The sequence below is a fragment of the Myxine glutinosa genome, chromosome 3, assembly GCF_964187855.1.
Source record: "Myxine glutinosa chromosome 3, kmMyxGlut1.1, whole genome shotgun sequence".
In the NCBI taxonomy this organism is placed as follows: Eukaryota; Metazoa; Chordata; class Myxini; order Myxiniformes; family Myxinidae; genus Myxine; species Myxine glutinosa.
Window position 1 is genome coordinate 195,928,320 of NC_136263.1, and position 21,153 is coordinate 195,949,472.

Genomic DNA, 21,153 nt, shown 5'->3' on the forward strand with positions numbered 1-21,153 from the left:
CAGCCTCCTCACTCTCTGAAGACCTGGACAAAATCACAGACTGGTCAAACAAGTGGAACATGTCTTTCAATCCTGACAAATCTCACTCTTACTATGTCTCTCCGAAAAGATCGACTGGACAACCCTCCCATCTACTTTCTCAACAATCCTCTCCAAGAAGTTCTGTTGCTCAAGCTTTTGGGTCTCACTATCTGCCATGATCTTTCTTGGGAAAACCACATTTCCAAGCTGGCCTCCAAAGCCAGTCGCCGACTGGGCATCCTCCGTCATGCGAAGTCCTTCCTCGGCACACCTGAGCTCCTCACCACATACAAGGCTTTCATCCGCAGCTCAATGGAATACTGTTCTCCCCTATGGGCCGGTGCTCCTGCCTCACACCTAGCTCGGCTTCACGCTGTTGAAACCAAAGCTTTCAGAATCATTGGAATCTCCCGTGATGAAGCTATCTCCGAGGGCCTTTCACTCACTCACCGCAGACAGGTAGTTGGTCCTTCTGTCTTCTACCTACTCCTCTCCGGCCTTGCTCCCCCAGCTCTCTCTGTGCTTTGTCCCCCAAGTATTCCTACAGGTCGCACAAGATCTGCCAGCAACCCTCTGATGGTTAAACTGCCGAAATCTCGGCTCTCTGCTCACCTTCACTCTTTCATTCCTCTTTTCTCCCACCTCTGGAACAAACTCCCACACTCCCTTCAATCCCACTCCTCCCTCCAGGTCTTTAAAACAGCTGTTCACCACCATCTCTTATCTTTCCCCATCCAAAACCTTGATCTTTTCTACCCACACTAATTCACCCCAGATCCACCTTGTTTGAAATTCCAACTTCTTTCCTGGAAGTCCTGGCAGTGTCCATATGTTTTATACCTCCCCCCCCCCCCCCCAAGCCCTCTCCCTCCCACAGATCTCTCGATGTCCCTGCTCTCAGATCGTTTGTGTTCCTCCCCCTCTCGCCCCATCTTGTCTACCGCTCCCCATGTTATATGTTTTATGTGTCGGTTTGTCTTTCTGTGTGATTAATGTTAGCTCTTTCACGAGCCTCGATCTTGTCTACAAAAAAAAAAAGGGACACCATTGAAAGACCATATAAAGTAAAGGAACCAAAAGAAAGAACAAAGTCCTCGGCTTTCACCAAAATGTTTGACGATAAAAGGAATATTGTTTAATAATAACAACACGCTTTTTGTAACATTAGACAATATAAATGTACAAATTTGGACAAAACATTAAAAAAGCCGAACGTGCAAAATGCCACACGGCTTCGGTCCATGTTTGATGGAGGTCATTTCAATCTCTCGGGTTATTCAACGTGCAAAGCAAGAATTTCCTCAAACCAATATCGGATCAATGTCTTGATCATGTGAGTTTGACCTGTGGAGGCAAAAAACAAGCAAATCACACAAAATGTGAATGTATATCCTCATATGCATGTAAAACCTGATGTGAACATGTAAAACCTGATGTGAACATATATATCATATGGGGATGCAACCTGATGTGGGCGTATAACCTGATGTGGACGTATAACCTGATGTGGACGTATAACCTGATGTGGACGTATATGCTCATGTGGACATATAACCTGATGTGGACATATAACCTGATGTGGACGTATAACCTGATGTGGATGTATAACCTGATGTGGACGTATAACCTGATGTGGACGTATAACCTGATGTGGACGTATATGCTGATGTGGACGTATAACCCGATGTGGACGTATATGCTGATGTGGACGTATAACCTGATGTGGACGTATAACCTGATGTGGACGTATAACCTGATGTGGACGTGTAACCTGATGTGGACGTGTAACCTGATGTGGACGTGTAACCTGATGTGGACGTGTAACCTGATGTGGACGTGTAACCTGATGTGGACGTGTAACCTGATGTGGACGTGTAACCTGATGTGGACGTGTAACCTGATGTGGACGTGTAACCTGATGTGGACGTGTAACCTGATGTGGACGTGTAACCTGATGTGGACGTATAACCTGATGTGGACGTATAACCTGATGTGGACGTATAACCTGATGTGGACGTATAACCTGATGTGGATATCCTGATGTGGATATCTTGATGCGGATGTATAACCTGATGTGGATATCCTGCTGTGGATGTATAACCTGATGTGGATATCTTGATGTGGATATCTTGATGTGGATATCTTGATATGGATTGATATCCTGATGTGGATATCCTGATGTGGATGTATAACCTGATGTGGATATCTTGATGTGGATGGATAACCTGATGTGGGTATCCTGATGTGGATGTCTCACCTGATGTGGATATCTTGATATGGATGGATATCGTGATATGGATGTACATCTTGATATGGATGGATATCTTGATATGGATGTACATCTTGATATGGATGTACATCTTGATATGGATGTACATCTTGATATGGATGGATATCTTGATATGGATGTACATCTTGATATGGATGTACATCTTGATATGGATGTACATCTTGATATGGATGGATATCTTGATATGGATGTACATCTTGATGTGGATGTACATCTTGATATGGATGTACATCTTGATATGGATGTACATCTTGATATGGATGAACATCTTGATATGGATGTACATCTTGATATGGATGTGCATCTTGATATGGATGTACGTCTTGATATGGATGGATATCCTGATGTGGATGGATATCTTGATATGGATGGATATCTTGATATGGATGTACATCTTGATATGGATGGATATCCTGATGTGGATGGATATCTTGATGTGGATATGTTGATGTGGATGTATATCCTGATGTGGATGGATATCTTGATATGGATGGATATCTTGATATGGATGTACATCTTGATGTGGATGGATATCCTGATGTGGATGTACATCTTGATATGGATGGATATCCTGATGTGGATGTACATCTTGATATGGATGGATATCCTGATGTGGATGTACATCTTGATATGGATGGATATCCTGATGTGGATGTACATCTTGATATGGATGTACATCTTGATGTGGATGGATATCCTGATGTGGATGTACATCTTGATATGGATGGATATCCTGATGTGGATGTACATCTTGATGTGGATGGATATCCTGATGTGGATGTACATCTTGATACGGATGGATATCCTGATGTGGATGTACATCTTGATACGGATGGATTTCTTGATGTGGATGTACATCTTGATGTGGATGGATATCTTGATGTGGATGTACATCTTGATATGGATGGATATCTTGATATGGATGTACATCTTGATATGGATGGATATCTTGAAAAGGATGGATATCTTGATATGGATGTACATCTTGATATGGATGGATATCTTGATATGGATGGATATCCTGAGTATGATGTGATGTTTATGTATTCAGGTTAATTTTTGAGTTGGGTTGTTCCAAATGTCAGTGCCATGATTATTTAGAGCAAGAAACAATGATGTGGAAGTACGGTCGGTAAACACACTGCGATGTAATGATGGTGGAACTCCACCAAACGGTTTTTCAAATTACCAAGACCACACTAACGGCTGCAGCGAAATGTTTCTCACCACAGGACCGGAAATTGCCATCTTGGTAAGATCGTTTGCTCTCGAAATAAGGTTTTTTTTGTCAATCTTATTTAATTTTAAAGTTATCATGTGCAGCACTTACTGGTGACGTCATTGCAAATTAATTTCTGTGCTATTTGTGGCATGAGCTCCGGTAACCTGCCCAAACTGATGATTAAAATTGGTGAAAGGACCTTTTGTCATTTAGCGTTTCATCTCTTGATCACAACTCACCATCGGGCAGGCAGGTCTCCTGCTGGAACAACTCGAGCGTGGCTTCTTTTGCATGTGTTTCCCGCAGCGTGGCGAGTGCCTTCAGCCGAGCCAGCAGTGAAAGATCGGCAGGATTTAAGGAACCAGACTCCAGTGCCTCCATCAAAGGTTCCAGCACCGTCCACTGCTCCTCCAGCTCGGAGCACTCGTGTTTACCTTCACCGTGGAGGGTGAGGAACATGCAAGCAACGAAGCGGTGAGGACATGTGCAAAACCATACCACAAATGCAAACCACACCACCAAGCTCAAACCCACATCGTGATTATACTGCCTCGAGGCCCATGACTTAACCTCCATATGACAAACCTGTTGTGTATGAATTGTTGCCCTGCGCTCGCGAAGCGAAAAGCGAGGTTAAGCATTCGGTTGCGAACGTGTGCCGTATGTGTCTGCATTTAAAAAAAATCATTTTCTCAGCAACCGCTAGTCCGATTGACACAATTTTCACCAGAGGAGGGCCTCCTCCTGTAGAATATTTTAATGATAATGACGTCATCGGTCATGTGCTACGAGTGCCATCTTGGGAAAACCGAAAATGTTGCACCTCTATATCTCCAAAAGCGCTGCATGGGAAAAATTTAAACATGGCTCATTGTAAAGAACTCCATATGGGGAATAGGTGCTGTTAACGATGACGTCATTTGTGCCATAATTATGACGTCATAATTCGACAGGGACAACGCTTAGTCTGATCAGTTTGAAATGTATTGAGCGTGATCTATGCAACTATTATATTAGAGAATATAAATTTATGATGTCATCGCTCACGTGGTCTGGCAGCCATATTGGATCAAAGGGGGAAAAAAAATGTTCAAAAACAGAAGAGTTCGCTCGCAACAAGTTGACTGCGCAGGGTAAGTATATGATGAATACCATCTACTTATAACAATGTGACAATCTGTAAATGGGTGAGAACTGATAGACACACCGTCTCTGGAGTATATCTCCCATATGGCCTGAAAAAAGTCCAGCAACTCCAAAAACATGTTACTGGTCCTGGTATGTTGTGTCGAGAGTGTAGACTCGTTTAAATCATCTCCAGGTTCCTCAACCGCGCTTGCTCCTCCTCCTTCCCTTGGTGCAAGAACACCTTGCTCGGTATCTTGCTTTTGCTCCCCACATGCGAGTGAGGCCCTCAACCGATCTCGATGACGGCGTTTCTTCATCTTGCGCCGCTTGTTTTTGGTCAGTTTAGGGTCTTGAGAAGATGCACGCGTGTCATCGCTTTTGGAGCTGCCATTTGCGCACAAATCGTGTTTCAGCTTTGGAGTTGGTTTTCCTTCGCTTGCTGAGTGTTCTGATGCACAGTGTTTCCTTTTACGCCGTCTATTCCGGTGCTTTTTAATGAGCACATGACCAACATCTGAAAAAGAAAAGATAACAGAACAATTACATCACAATACAGCTTTCACATCACCTGCTTCTTTCGACAAAATGACATTAACGACATGAAGTGCATCAGCAAAGGTAAAATCTAGCTGTGGTGCTTACAATACAGTGGTGCTTACAATATCTCGGAATATTCCACATGGTATTCATTCTCATCCAGGCATGGAATAATTGGAATATATTAACCCAGAAGATTCTCGAGGCTTCACATAGTTTTGCGTTCTCAGTTTAAAGATGAGGCTGCCGAGTGTGATGTTCTATCACTCAGGTTTCAACATCACCGTATTGCATATTATCAAGTTGTTTAAACTTACTTGATACAAGATAATTTGTAATACCGGCTACCACTGGGTGGCACGATATGATACACATTTACATTGAGAATTGGGGTCTTCCCCCCTTCCCCCCCCCCCCCCCGCCCCCCACACCCACACTGCACCCCTCCCCCAGATATGCTACCCAGACAGAACCCATATTTTGGTACCGTTAGCCAACATGGAAAATTTGGTTCGATTTGCTTCAACATATTTTCTTTTAGTTTTTGAAGCATAAATAAACAAAGAACTGAATGTATCGTCACGTCTGATGCTCCGCTAAGACAGATTCCTCTTTTTTTTTCTTCAAAAAAGACCAACTCATCTGGTTCATTTTGCTTAATCCAAAATAGACAAATACTTCATTGTCTTCTTGACTTTTTTTTTTTATTTTTTTTTATTTTTATTTTTTTATTTATTTATTTATTTATTATTATTATACAATATCGAGGCTCGTGAAAGAGCGAACATTAATCACATGAACACACAGAAAGACAAACCGACACATAAAACATATAACATAGGGAGCGGTAGACAAGATGGGGAGAGAGGGGGAAGGACACAAACACAACATTTGAGAGCAGGGACCGAGAGACATGGAGACATCGAGAGATCTGAGAGAGGGCGAGGGCTTTGGGGGGGGGGGGGCGTGGGAAGGGGGCAGTGGGAGAGGTATAAAACATATGGACACTGCCAGGACTTCCAGGAAAGAAGTTGGAATTTCAAACAAGGTGGATCTGGGGTGAATTAGCGGGGGTAGAAAAGATCAAGGTTTTGGATGGGGGAAGATAAGAGATGGTGGTGAACAGCTGTTTTAAAGACCTGGAGGGAGGAGTGGGATTGAAGGGAGTGAGGGAGTTTGTTCCAGAGGCGGGAGAAAAGAGGAATGAAAGAGTGAAGGTGAGCGGAGAGCCGAGATTTCGGCAGTTTAACCATCAGAGGGTTGCTGGCAGATCTTGTGCGACCTGTAGGAATATTTGGGGGACAGAGCACAGAGAGAGCTGGGGGTGCAAGGCCGGAGAGGAGTCGGTAGAAGACAGAAAGACCACCTACCTGCCTGCGGTGAGTGAGTGAAAGGCCCTCAGAGATAGCTTCATCGCGGGAGATTCCAATAATTCTGAAAGCTTTGGTTTCAACAGCGTGAAGCCGAGCTAGGTGTGAGGCAGGAGCACCGGCCCATAGGGGAGAACAGTACTCACTTGTACTCACTTTTGCATCAACGCCATTTATAATAACGATTTTGGTTTTTTTAGACATTTATTTGGAAACTTCACAACCTGTTGTGGACTTCTTCCATTTCTTGACATCCCAACTCTTCATTGGGATGTAGACTTGAATTATTTCCAGATGATACGTCTTCATCAATTTAATAATCAGTTGTACCATTCAGTCAGATCTATTCTTGTAACCAACTCGAGGTTTATCATTAATCCATATCATGGAACTACACCACAATGTGGTGCCGTCGTTTGCATGTTCCACCGACTCTGAGAGCTTTAGCAACAGTATTGTATATTTGTGCCAATACTTGCAAGGATGACCAATGACCATGCAGGAAGGGTGTTGTTGTGAACTCCATTCAATGTACAATGTGCGCTGAGTGGGTTCATCAAAAATGTAGTGGTCTGAGAGGGTCATTAACCAGTGTGGCAGCTACATTCAAATGTAAGGTGTGCACAGAGGGAGCTGCAGATGGAGGAAATGTTGAGTTGGATCTTGCAGACGGCGTGAAGCTGGAAGGTGTGAAAACATTTTGCTACCCAGGAGACATGCTGAATGGAGAAGGTGGATCAGACTCTGCAACGGTTGCTGGAGTGAGATGTGCATGGAAGAAGTTTCAGGAACTGAGTGGCGTGCTGACAAGGAGGGGAGTGTAATTGAAGCGGAAGGGAAAGGTGTATGCTGCATGTGTGAGAAGTGTTATGATTTATGGGAGCGAGACATGGGTAATGAACATAGAGCAGCAACGAAGGCTGGAAAGGGTGGAAATGCGAATGGTTCGGTGGATGTGCGGAGTATCGTTGAGAGGAAGACAAATGATGAATTGCGAAAGATGATGGGAATAGAGCCTGTGATGGATGGTGTGAAGAGAAACAGGTTGAGATGGTTTGGTCATGTGTTGAGGAATGATGAAAGTGACTGGTTGAGAAGAGTGATGGAAATGAATGTAGAAGGAAGTCGAGGACGGGGAAGACCGAGAAAGACTTGGCTAAAGATGGTGGAAAAAGAAATTCCAGCAAGGGGGTTAACAAGGGGAGATGCAGAAAATAGGGTAAAATGGAGAAGATTGTCATGGGGACCGCAAGGCTAACCCCCGCTCTCGCAGGGAAAATGGCCTTAAAATGCTTTGTTGTTGTTGTTGCAAGGACAACCATGCTGGGAAGGTCAAAGAGTAGAAATCAGGATAAGAGAGCTCTTTAGAACCTGCATTGGCAAGTCGACAATTCCCGAGCCAAGAACCAGTCTACCGAAGTCTCCAATTGTTGACCATGAGAGTGATCAGTATGAAGCAAGAGCAGACGGTGCTTTGAATCATCGGAACCTGAGAAGCATTTATAATAATTGCTGTCCAATTTAGTGCGTGCAAGGTAAGACTATTTCAGCCATAGCAACTACAGACTTGGCATTTAATATGGATTTTTTTTTTTTCTTGACTTGGGTTTACTTTCTTAACTCAGTATATCAATCTGGTGAGTTTCTTTTACACTTTGGTGATTTATTTGTTAAAAGAACGATGTCACTGATTGTCTGTCGCAGCAAGAAGTCAACAACAGGATTATATCATAGGTGGCGTGGCAAAATGTACGGACAGGTGCATTTGATGATTGGCTTCACAGTCAGGTATACAAGGGTTGTTGCGTTCTGTATTAGTGGAAAACAACTGCTGCACATCTCCAAAAGTTATTTCCGCTTCCTCTGGAGATGGTCCGTCAACTCGACAATGCTGTTTGTCATGGAGTGGTGGCTTTACGAAATTACGGCATGAAACAGCGTGCTATTGCTCGGCAGTATGGCATCACTCAAGGTCAGGTGTCAAAGATCCTGAAACGAAATGCTCAGAGGGGTGTCCCTACTCCAATACCGAGGCCAGGACGTCCCCGCAGAACCACAAGGAGGGATGATCGCCAGCTGCACCGGTTAGTCCGCAATGGCCGTACCAAGTCAGCTAATCGGCTTAGGGCTGAGTGGCAGCAACTGACAAATGTGCCTGTATCCAGAAGGCTAGTCAACCAACGACTGGTTGAAGCAGGCTATCGTGCCAGGCGTCCCCTGAGAAAGCCACACCTGACCAGACAACACCACCAGCGCCTAATGCAGTGGGCCAGAGAGCACCGTCAATGGCAGCCAGGACACTGGAATCACGTGATCTTCAGTGACGAGTCTAGATTTCTGGTCTATCGTCAAGATGGCCGCGTCAGAGTGTGCAGACAAGTGCATGAAGCCTACAACAAAGATTGTATAGTGCCAGGAGTCCAAGCTGGAGGTGGTGGGGTGACCGTTTGGGCTGCTTTTCATGCAGGGGGCAAAACTGGCCTGGTTGTTCTGAATGGAAACCTGAACCAGTTCAAGTACAGGGCCATTCTGGAAGAAACATTGCCTCCATTTGCTCGTGCAGCCTTTCGAGGAAACTTTGTCTTCCAAGATGACAATGCACGGCCTCATCGTACTCGCATGATCCAACACTTTCTTGCTGACCGTGGTGTAGAGCATATGGAGTGGCCTGCCATGTCCCCGGATATGAATCCGATAGAGAACTTGTGGGCAGAATTAACGCGTCAAATCGACCACCTGGACCAGCAGCCGACCTCTGTGCGTGAATTGCAGCAGGCCATTGTCACTGCATGGCAAGCGATTCCTGTCCAAACCTTGGCAAATCTCGTGAACAGCATGCCTCAACGTGTACGTGCTCTCCTGAATGCTCATGGGGGTTACACGAAGTACTGAACTGTAATTTTACTGTCCGTAATCCCAGTCGTAATTTAACTTTTGTTTTTGTTAAAAAAAATTTTGGCTAATGTGCAAAATAAAGAGATACTTCTGGAAAACGTACTGAAGTTTAACACAGTACTGTCCATGAATTGAGTTTGATATCAGTTTACATCACTTTCAAGGATCAATTTATTTGTTTCGAAATGTCAAATGTGGTTTTTGTTTCTTTTAAAGGTCACATTAACAAAATCTAGAATAATTTCAACATAATTCCAATGAACTTTTGGTTCTTAGACATCTTGAAAAGTAAGTTCACCCCCACAAAAAAAAATATTCCATATTAAATGCCAAGTCTGTAGAACGGCACTCAGTGGAGAGCATACATCCGCCAGGTGAACAGTTTACGTTTTGTATCCCAGAGTAGACCAGAAAATTACAATACAGAATCACATTTAATCAAAATAATCTGTCCACAACGTTTTGAGATATCGTGCTTTGTATCGTTTTTGGCCCTATCTCCTAATGGTGAAGAATCACTCAAATAATTATACTAGCCGGATCCGAATCTTCACCAAAATAGAATCGATTCTTCCTTGTCACACACACAACCTGTCCACCAAGTTTCGTCCAAATCCGTCCACAACTTTTTGAGATATCCTGCTATGTATCGTTTTTGGCCATATCTCCCAATGGTGAAGATTCACATTAAAAATTCTCGTATCCGGATCCTCACCAAAATGTAATCATTTCGTCCTTGTCACATACGCTACCTCTGCCAAATTTCGTCCGAATCCGTCCACAACCTTTTGAGATATTTTGTTAACAAACAAACAAACGGACAAAAAGACAAGGGTGAAAACATAACCTCCATCCACCTTTGGTGGCGGAGGTATTAAAATATAAAAACCGAATGAATCACTTTCCTCACCATCACTGGTTGCACCATCCATTTCTGGACGAGATGTACATTCTGTGGCTTGGTATGCAGGTGGTGGCCCTTCAACAGAGTAGACCTTCAGTCTTGGCATGTTCATATTGGTTGTGGTACCTGCACTCACACCCAATGGCAGAATATTGTTAAACTCAGAATCAAAAAGGAAAATAACTCCCCACAAAAAGCTATAATGTTGTAAAGAACTAAAACGACACCCGGTAGAGCGCATACCTCCGCCAGGCTAAACAGGTTACCTTTTGTATCCACTAATCGGCCGGATCTGGATCCGGACCTGAACCAAAATCTAAGCGGCTTGGTCTTGTCGCCTAACCAACTCATCCACCAAGTTTTGTCATAAGTCGGCCAGAAACTTTTGAGATATCCTGTTAAATATATTTTTTGGCCCTATCTCTCAATGGTGAATAATCACTTTTAAAATTCCAGGATCCGGATCTTCACCAGAATCATCCGAATCATCACCAGAATCATCCGAATCTTCACCAGAATCATCCGAATCTTCACCAGAATCATCCGAATCTTCACCAGAATCATCCGAATCTTCACCAGAATCATCCGAATCTTCACCAGAATCATCCGAATCTTCACCAGAATCATCCGAATCTTCACCAGAATCATCCGAATCTTCACCAGAATCATCCGAATCTTCACCAGAATCATCCGAATCTTCACCAGAATCATCCGAATCTTCACCAGAATCATCCGAATCTTCACCAGAATCATCCGAATCTTCCCCAGTATCATCCGAATCTTCCCCAGAATCATCCGAATCTTCCCCAGAATCATCCGAATCTTCACCAGAATCATCCGGATCTTCACCAGAATCATCCGGATCTTCACCAGAATCATCCGGATCTTCACCAGAAGCATCCGAGTCTTCACCAGAATCATCCGAATCTTCACCAGAATCATCCGAATCTTCACCAGAATCATCCGAATCTTCACCAGAACCATCCGAATCTTCACCAGAACCATCCGAATCTTCACCAGAACCATCCGAATCTTCACCAGAACCATCCGAATCTTCACCAGAACCATCCGAATACTCACCAGAACCATCCGGATCTTCACCAGAATCATCCGGATCTTCACCAGAATCATCCGGATCTTCACCAGAATCATCCGGATCTTCACCAGAATCATCCGGATCTTCACCAGAATCATCCGGATCTTCACCAGAATCATCCGGATCTTCACCAGAATCATCCGGATCTTCACCAGAATCATCCGGATCTTCACCAGAATCATCCGGATCTTCACCAGAATCATCCGGATCTTCACCAGAATCATCCGGATCTTCACCAGAATCATCCGGATCTTCACCAAAATCTAATCATTTTGTCCTTGTCACATAACCAACCTGTCCACCAAATATTGTCTGGATCTGTCCACAACTTTTTGAGATATCCTGTTCAAAAACAGACAGACAGACAGACAAGGACCTTTGGTGGTGCAGGTAATCAGGAACGCTTAATTCGATGCAAAAATGGTGCTTTTATCAAGGAATTCTGTCTGGTGTTCCCTATTACGATGGACACGTCTGCTCTAATGATGCTGGGATCCCACATTTGAACCACATACTTTATTTGTATATTCTCGACTCGTGTCCTTGTACTTCCTGTGAAGGTACACACAGGTATGGTTATGTCCTTGTCCTGCATGTGGTCTATGCACAGGCTCCTTCGTGAGTCTTAGAAAGAAACACTGAAGGAAATATGTTAGTTATTCATTGTTGTAGGAAGAGAATGAGCCAGGCAGCATTAAGATAGGGCACCCCAATGCCAGTTTACTACCGATGAGGTGTAATGACGTATTCAATGTGCACACCACAGATTCAATCGGTAACACGTGAAAGAGGTGAAAGCTGTCCGACTATTAATTTGCAATTGGTCACTGGCTTTGACACCAATACAAAGTTTTATTACAGGCCCCGAGGCATAAAAAAACCAAATACTGTATATGGAACAAAGTTGCAAATGGAGCACCTCGCCGCCATTAGAGCGTTTACATTGCTTCGTTTACATAAATGGGAATTGTTGTTCCCAGATTTCCTGCTCGATGACAGAAGACGCCATTTGCATTTTTGCTACCTCCACCCTCCCTCGTTTAGAAACTCGTGTGGGCACGAGCAACTTGCTAGTCTTTTTTTGAGATTACCGAAGGCAGCCACACATAAAGTATTTTGTTTAAATTGCTGACAAGCGAAGGATTAAGTTGGTTACAAAGTGACACTTACTCCCACCATTTTTCTCTGCTTCGTGGCTTTGTGGAACTGTGGCTTTCCATCAATAACTCAATTTATCACTGTCCATGTACTAATCATACACCTCCCAACCCTCAGAGTACTTCTGGCTGTGACTTTCCCTCCACTCCCAAATCAGCGCCACACACAACGACATTGTAACGAGTGTTACATTACATGATATGTTACCAGAACACCTTATACTTGCACTCACAAACCCTCGCATACCTCTCTCACCCACCCAACACAGATTCAGACCAAAGCACTCCACCAACACTGTCCTCACAAACCTCACACAAAACACGTTTGAAGCCTTCAACAATAGAAAACTACCAAAATGCACTATTCTCAGAAAAGACTTTGACACACTCCCATAGCTCTTACTCACAAACAAAATAATCAACACAAACATGCACAACACCAAATTCTGGCTGGCCAACGTCCTATCATGCAGACAGTCATTCGTAATTTTAAACGGTAGGTCATCACGCACACGATACTTTCTGAATGGAGTCCCTCAAGGCTCAGTCCTCTCCCCCGCACTCTTTAATCTGTTCATGCCCGACATTTCACAACCACCCGAGAACATACAATTAGCCTCATATGTAGGAGATAAAACCTCACCTCTACTCATAGCAACATCAACACCGCCACAGCACAACCTCAACCCTTCCTCAGCACCCTACAAACCTGGCTCAGCATCAACAGATTAAAGTAGCTCCCTCAAAAATCAACAGTTCTTCTTCTAACAAATTACACCGAGGTACATAGTGCTGCAACACGCATGTCGGTGTCACTTTTAACACTTTTTTTTGTGTGTACAAGATCGAGGCTTGTGTAAGAGCTAACATTAATCACAAAAAAAAGAAAACGGACACATAAAACATATAAAGGGGGCGGGAGACAAGATGGTAAGAGAGAGGGAAGCACACAAGTACAACAGTAGTGAACAGGGGCATCGGGAGATCTGCAGGAAGGAGAGGGCTTGGTGGCAGGAGGCATGGGAAGGGGGGGGGGGGAGTGGGAGAGGTATAAAACACATGGACACCACTAGGACTTCCGGGAAAGAAGTCGGTATTTCAAAAAAAGTGGATCTGAGGTGAATTAACGGGGGTGGAAAAGATCAAGGTTTTGGATGGGGGAAGATAAGAGATGGTTGTGAACAGCTGTTTTAAAGACCTGGAGGGAGGAGTGGGATTGAAGAGAATGAGGGAGTTTGCTCCAGAGGCGGGAGAAAAGCGGAATGAAAGAGTGAAGGTGAGAAGAGAGTCTAGATTTTGGCAGTTGCACCAGAAGGGGGTTGCTGGCAGATCTTGTGCGACCTGTAGGAATATTTGGCGGACAGAGCACAGACAGAGCTGGGGGAGCGAGGCCGGAGAGGAGTCGGTAGAAGGCAGAAAGACCACCAACCTGCCTGCGGTGAGTGAGTGAAAGGCCTCTCTATGAAAGTGAAAGGGAGTTTTCTATTGTTGAAGTCTCCAAACGTGTTTTGTGTGAGTGAACGAGTTAGCTTCATCACGGGAGATTCCAATGATCCTGAAAGCTTTGGTTTCAACAGCGTGAAGCCGAGCTAGGTGTGAGGCAGGAGCACCAGCCCAGAGGGGAGAGCAGTACTCCATTGAGCTGAGGATGAAAGCCTTGTAAGTGGTGAGGAGCTCAGGTGTGCCAAGGAAGGACTTCGCACAACGGAGGATGCCCAGTCAGCGACTGGCTTTGGAGGCCAGCTTGGAAATGTGGTTTTCCCAAGAAGGATCATGGGAGATAGTGAGACCCAAACGCTTGAGTGACAGAACTTCTTGGAGAGGATTGTTCAGAAAGTAGATGGGAGGGTTGTCCAGTCGGTCTTTTCGGAGAGACAGAGTAAGAATGTGAGATTTGTCAGGATTGAAAGACATGTTCCACTTGTTTGACCAGTCTGTGATTTTGTCCAGGTCTGCAGAGAGTGAGGAGGCTGCAGACTGCTGATCTGAGGGTTGTGGTATGGAGCGGCAGAGGGTGGAGCAAAGAGATAGAGAGGATTTTCCAGAGAGTCGGAGAGATCATTGATGAAGACCACAAAAAGCACAGGGCCCAGAACACTACCTTGGGGAACTCCAGCCTGAACGGGAGGGGAGATGAGAGAAATAATGTTTTCATATCATTCATGTCATTCTCAGATCACATCACAAACATTAATAAAACTTGCACACCCAGTCCGAACACTCTTCGGGCACTCACAGGCACCAACTTCAGACACCACAAATAAACAACATTACAAACATACAAACAAGACATTAGATCAGTAATCAACTATGCCAGCTCATCTTGGGCCTCCAGCCTATCAAACACACATCTCAACATCTTGGAGACAATGCAAAACAAAGCCCTTCACATCATCACAGGTTGCACATTAAAAACACCCATCAAGCACCAACACACACACAGAAGTAAAAATGCTAAAAATCAAAGACCACTTAGACATGAGAGGTACACAGTTCCTTGCAACAGCAAATGCCAACAATCATCACCCATGCCACTTCATGTACAACCACCGACAGACCCCTAGACACATTAAAACTACACCACAATGACACTATAGTGACATCCTAAACAACACCCCTCCACCAAACAATGGAAACTACAAAAAAAAACACATCCATACCAACATCACCACAAACTCAATAAACAACCTGGGCCCAAACAGTATCTTGGGCACAAACCCCCACCCATCGATGACACAGAGAAACTACTCCCAAGGTCTGATCGTGTTCACCTTTCATGCCTTCGCTGTGGACACCACCCACAACTTTTACACTACAAATATAGACTCAACGACACCACCGACGACACATGCAACCGCTGCCAGGCCGCTCCACACACAATAAAACACATCATGGAAGACTGCGCGGTCCTGGCTTCACATAGGCAAGAGCACAACATCCTGAATGTGAGGGATCTCCACGTCGCTCCTGTGAAATTGATCGGGTATCTACGTACCTCTGGTCTGTTCAAACAGAACTAACTGGGGCAACACAACAACAACCACATTATAAGACACAGCACCACACACAACCACATTATAAGTGACAAACCTCAACCATACTTTTCAAAAGTGTTATGCGGGAAACACAGGCTTGCGCTGGGTGGTAACATGCTCTCCCACCACTGCCATGCAATCCGTAACCCTCCACAACTGTTGCTTCCTTCCCACCACCAAATCCAGATCTGTTCTGTGCTGTCTACTCCTATAAGTAATCTTGTGGCTTCCCCGCTTTTGAAGGAATGAACCAGCTATGGCCATCCCATTCCTTGCCACCAGCTCCACCAGATCTTGACGCTCTTTATCCTCGTTCCCCAACAAAATTTACCAACACATTCCTCTTCACCCGGCTCCATTACTCCGACATGCGTGTTAAAGTCCCCCGCAATGCACAGCATCACTTCCATTTCAAACATTCCCATCATCCTCTGCAGTGCGTCCCTCAATTCCTGCTTCTCCACCCCAGTCCTTCCCGTTTGCGGCCCATAAACCGACATAACACACACCATTTGCCTCTATCACCACCCATGCCATAACTATCCATCTCTCCCATCTTTCCACTATGACCACCTGTTTGCTGATCTCTTCCGATACTATTATTCCCACAAAAATCACTCCTTCCATCCCCACCTGCATACAACATCTTGTATCCTCCTACAAACCTCCTCGCCCTGTCTCCTGCACACACAACACTTCCAACCTCCTTCTCTGCATCATCTCCAACACATCAACTACTCTCACACCCATTGATCCGACATTGAAACTAACTAGAAGTACCTCACTTCTGAACCGCTGTCCGCCTGGCAGGGCCAGTACTATCTTGAATAATTTGGGATATTCAGGTCATCAATCAGCAGCGCTGTCCTCAAACATTGTCCTAACAGAAGGAAAATATTGTCGTGCGACTCCGGTTAACATCAGAGACCGCGGATAGGCCTAAACGGTTGTAATGGAGGCGACGACCAAACACTGATTGTGCTATATAATAAGTGCGGGAGGAAGAAGGAAAATGGGAGCTGCGGCAAAAGCTTACCTGGATCGCGCCGACGGCAGCTTCGATCCTGCAAGGAAATTAATTCAAGCGAACAACCAAGATTTTGAATGGGAAGGGAAAATAATAAAAGGGTTTATTACAAATAAAGACAGGGACAGGAAAATACGCGCCGGTAATAAAATGTCCTAAATCGGGATCCCGCACATGAGACTCAACAACAGAGACAGGAATGGATTAAAGGAAAATAATTGTCTCGTCGTGTAAAATGTAATGGTTATTGGCCTTATCTGTCCCTCGTCTTGTCTTGTCCGCCGTCCAACACGGCTCCGTTCGGCCCCGATGCACCCACGAGGTCTCTCGCTCAAACACCACAGCACCGAACACCGCTCCAAGCACCACGAGGTCGATCTTCACACACGATCGATAAGCCAACTCTCAAGCCAACTCAACCAGGGACAGGACTCTCTTCACTCAAGATCGCACCGGGACTGCCAGGGCCAGGAATCTGCGCGCTCGGGTCTGGAATCTGCGCGCAGAGTTCCGCGCGCTCTTTTTTATAACCTCTGGCGGTGACGTCAGCCTCGGCGCGGCACCCAATCAGCGCCTTCCACCGGACCTTCCAGCTTCGCGCCTCTCGTGCTCGTTGGCTGGAGGTCCACGCCTACCGCGCTACCTCTTCTCGTTCCCTGTTCCGTGGTCATAGCGTGTGGCACTCGATGTGGCTCGGCCTGTCGGAGGTGTAATTGGCGGCGGCCATCATCGGCGGTGCCCCGGCCTGGTTTCCTTGCCTGTTCGTTTTTCAAAGTCATGTCAGGGAAGGGAATTATTTAGTGTTGCGCTAGGGACCTAACTATGTGTCTACAGGTGTGCATTGCCATAAGGGACAAAGGTTTGGCTACCAGGTGGGTGGACACACAGGGGCGTTATTCTTGAATCCCTCCGCTACTTATCACTTGAACATCCTGGTATGTTCACAGGTATACTCTTAACCGACAAAACGCCTACACATGAAAATTACAAGGTAGATTCCTTACCGCGACAGACGAAGCACGTTACCCACACCGATCTATCTGGCTCTACATATCACTACCCTACCGACATAACAATATAATATAATACAATTGTCCAAACAGAAGAAAAAGTTAAGTTGAATGCTTTGGCAATTTAACATTTTCTTGTGTAAATATGGAGGAAGGAGGATCACAGCCATGCTTAAAGTAAATGAATAAGCTTAGTTATAAGAATCTCTAATTTCTTTTTAAATCCCAGATTTCACTCAAGATTGACAATTATTTTAGTCCACGAGATCCGATCCTCAAATCCGCAGATAGATTTTGACTATATAATTTAATCCGTGAGTCTATCGTGGAAAATAGCATCATATAATGGATAAAATCGCTCCAAGTTCGTAATTTGAAAACTACAGCACCTACAAAAGCGATGTACTGTATACAGCGATTCGTAGGTATGAAGATCGGGCATTCGATGATATCAGTGAGGAAGGTGGGAAAATACATTTTGAGCACTTTATCATACAGAAACCGTTGTGGCCTGTTCCACGTCAAGGCATTGTTGAGAATGCCGGAACAAAATGGTGGCTGAAGACCCCTGTGAGATGACAGCGGGCTGACCAAGATGGTTTTTAATTTATTTATGATGAGCACCCCTAAATTATCTTCAAAAGGGGCGTTTAGGTTCACCCAAATACCCAGTTTTCATTCATGCACTCCATTGGAGTTCCCTTAGTATGCGTTCAAAGTTTTGGGCCGCTAGATTTAATGGTTTTGGAGTTATGGAGGACGGACGGACGCACGCACGCACACGACTAGCAAGGGCTACCCAGTGCTTCATGGAGGGTTCCCAATGCTGCCTGGCTGCGTGAGCTTTTAATGCCGGTGGTTTCAGCGGTGAAAGAGTAACAAAAACACACAAACAAAATTATTTAGAAGATTTGAACGTTTTCAATGCACATGTGCCAGAACCCCTACATAGTTTTTTTTTCTCATGCAGCGCCTTGTGGAGGTTGGGGAGGGGGGCCGATTTTTTTTGTTTCCATGACCTGACCCTGGGTATGGGTACCCACAGCACATTTGCAGAATTTGGTGGAGATTGGGCCAACAGTTTTTTTTTTCTCTATGATTTTCAGACGTGCACACACATACATATAGATAAGGTCCTTGTGGGTCAGGGTGTAATTTTGGGGGGTGGGCGGATTTCTCTGGTGCCTTTGTGGTGAATCTGGGTACCCCCAGCACTTGTGCAAAATCATTTGAAGATTTGTCCAGCAGTTTTGTTTTTTCCATGATTTTCAGAACTACCCAAACATACATACAAATAATTTTGTTGAGCGGGCAGAGGATTTTGTGGCTTAAAACCTTGCCCAGATTCTGAGGTTCCGCCACCCAAACATTGGGGCCTTCGGGTGATATGGTTGGGCAGTGAAAGAAGAAGTACGAACGCACAAACACAGTGGACGGAGGTTATGTTTTCACCCCTGCCTGTTTGTCTGTGAGCAAGATATCTCAAGGTTATGGATGGATTTGGACGAAACTTTATGGACAGATTTGGTGTTATTACATGTCCACCTCGAGGCACCGAGGCGAGTGCACGTCAGTTACCCGGAGGTCGAAAGATTTACAGACAATAATATGTCCTGTCTGTTATTTTCCAGTTGAAACTGCGTTGGTGGACAAAAGTTTATATTCTGAACCAGCATCTACCTTAACTAGAGGTACAAACAAGACATGCACACCTTGCTTTTGAGCACCTTCTACAGGTGGTTTAAGAGGATTTTCCTCCTGCCTTTTCATTGGTGGCACCGATAGCTCGTCCATCCTCTGCTGCATCACATTGTCCTCCTCTCCCTGCGCGTCCTTGCACAACCGTGGAACCCCACTCATGGCGGTAGTGGTGGTGACCTCACATCGATCTCCACCAAATCGGCTCAGCGCCTTCTGCACAAAGACTTACAAAGGGACAAGGAGTTGATCATTGATTTAGACGATGTTATGATGATCATTGTTCAAGACGATGTTATGATCATTGATCAAGGAGATGTTATGTTGATCTAGATTCTAGACGATGTTATGATCATCATTGATCAAGACGATGTTATGATGATCAAGGAGATGTTATGATCATTGATCAAGGAGATGTTATGATGATCATTGATCAAGGAGATGTTATGATGATCATTGATCAAGGAGATGTTATGATCATTGATCAAGGAGTTGTTATGATGATCATTGATCAAGGAGATGTTATGATGATCATTGATCAAGGAGATGTTATGATGAGCATTGATCAAGGAGATGTTATGATGATAATTGATCAAGGAGATGTTATGATGATCATTGATCAAGGAGATGTTATGATGATCATTGATCAAGGAGATGTTATGATGATCATTGATCAAGGAGATGTTATGATGATCATTGATCAAGGAGATGTTATGATGATCATTGATCAAGGAGATGTTATGATGATCATTGATCAAGGAGATGTTATGATGATCATTGATCAAGGAGATGTTATGATGATCATTGAACAAGGAGATGTTATGATCATTGATCAAGGAGATGTTATGATGATCATTGATCAAGGAGATGTTATGATGATCATTGATCAATGAGATGTTATGATGATCATTAATCAAGGAGATGTTATGATGATCATTAATCAAGATGATGTTTTGATGATCATTGATCAAGGAGATGTTATGATGATCATTGATCAAGGAGATGTTATGATGATCATTGATCAAGGAGATGTTATGATGATCATTGATCAAAACGATGTTAATGATGATCATTGATCAAGACGATGTTATCATTGATCAAGATGTTATGACCATCATTTATCAAGGAGATGTTTTGATGATCATTGATCAAGGAGATGTTATGATGATCATTTATCAAGATGTTATGATGATCATTGATCAAGGAGATGTTATGATGATCATTTATCAAGGAGATGTTATGATGATCGTTGATCTAGATTCTAGACGATGTTATGATGATCAAGACGATGTTTATGATGATCATTGATCAAGGAGATGTTATGATGATCAAGACGATGTTATGATGATCATTGATCAAGGAGATGTTATGATGATCAAGACGATGTTATGATGATCATTGATCAAGGAGATGTTATGATGATCATTGATCAAGGAGCTGTAATATTTTTTGTTCCAGGCGGTGTAAGCTGTGCAACGAGTATCTATTCCCGTTTCACCCGTGTGTATGTTTGAATTTGAAATGAAACATTCCGAATGCCCAAAGCTTGGTGAACGTTCTGATCCGTTGACGTTGTTCCTAATGTGTTGAGTCCCCGCGCGTTTTCCTCACCTCTCCAGCGTTCATCCCGCGATGTAAACTGCTTCCTTTCGCCTCCCTGCGACATTATCCTCACCGACTCACCCGCTCCGAAAGCGCCGACACGTGCAGTTCGTTGTTACTTATTATCAACTCCTCCTCTATTCAAATCGTCATGGGCAACT

The 21,153-nt window shown here is 44.3% G+C and overlaps 1 protein-coding gene across 1 annotated transcript; it reads right to left on the reverse strand.

The window, feature by feature from the left end:
- Positions 1-1,133: 1,133 nt before the first annotated feature.
- Positions 1,134-21,141, reverse strand: ERICH1 (glutamate rich 1). Its single transcript, XM_068109536.2, has 6 exons — positions 21,002-21,141; positions 19,405-19,617; positions 10,374-10,493; positions 4,741-5,175; positions 3,773-3,967; positions 1,134-1,365 (listed from the first exon to the last, which is right to left on the reverse strand). Exons 1-6 carry the CDS (start codon positions 21,054-21,056, stop codon positions 1,295-1,297), a joined length of 1,089 nt encoding a protein of 362 aa, XP_067965637.1. The 5' UTR covers positions 21,057-21,141; the 3' UTR covers positions 1,134-1,294.
- Positions 21,142-21,153: the final 12 nt, after the last annotated feature.

Bases quoted from the DNA above. Each gene is read 5' to 3' on its own strand.
- ERICH1 (XM_068109536.2), bottom strand. From the start codon at position 21,056: ATGTCGCAGGGAGGCGAAAGGAAGCAGTTTACATCGCGGGATGAACGC. The intron at 19,618-21,001 runs GTGAGGAAAACG...TCCCTTTGTAAG, and splicing joins GCGGGATGAACGCTGGAGAG to TCTTTGTGCAGAAGGCGCTG. The intron at 10,494-19,404 runs GTGTGCATGTCT...GTGTGAGTGCAG, and splicing joins AGAAGGTGCTCAAAAGCAAG to GTACCACAACCAATATGAAC.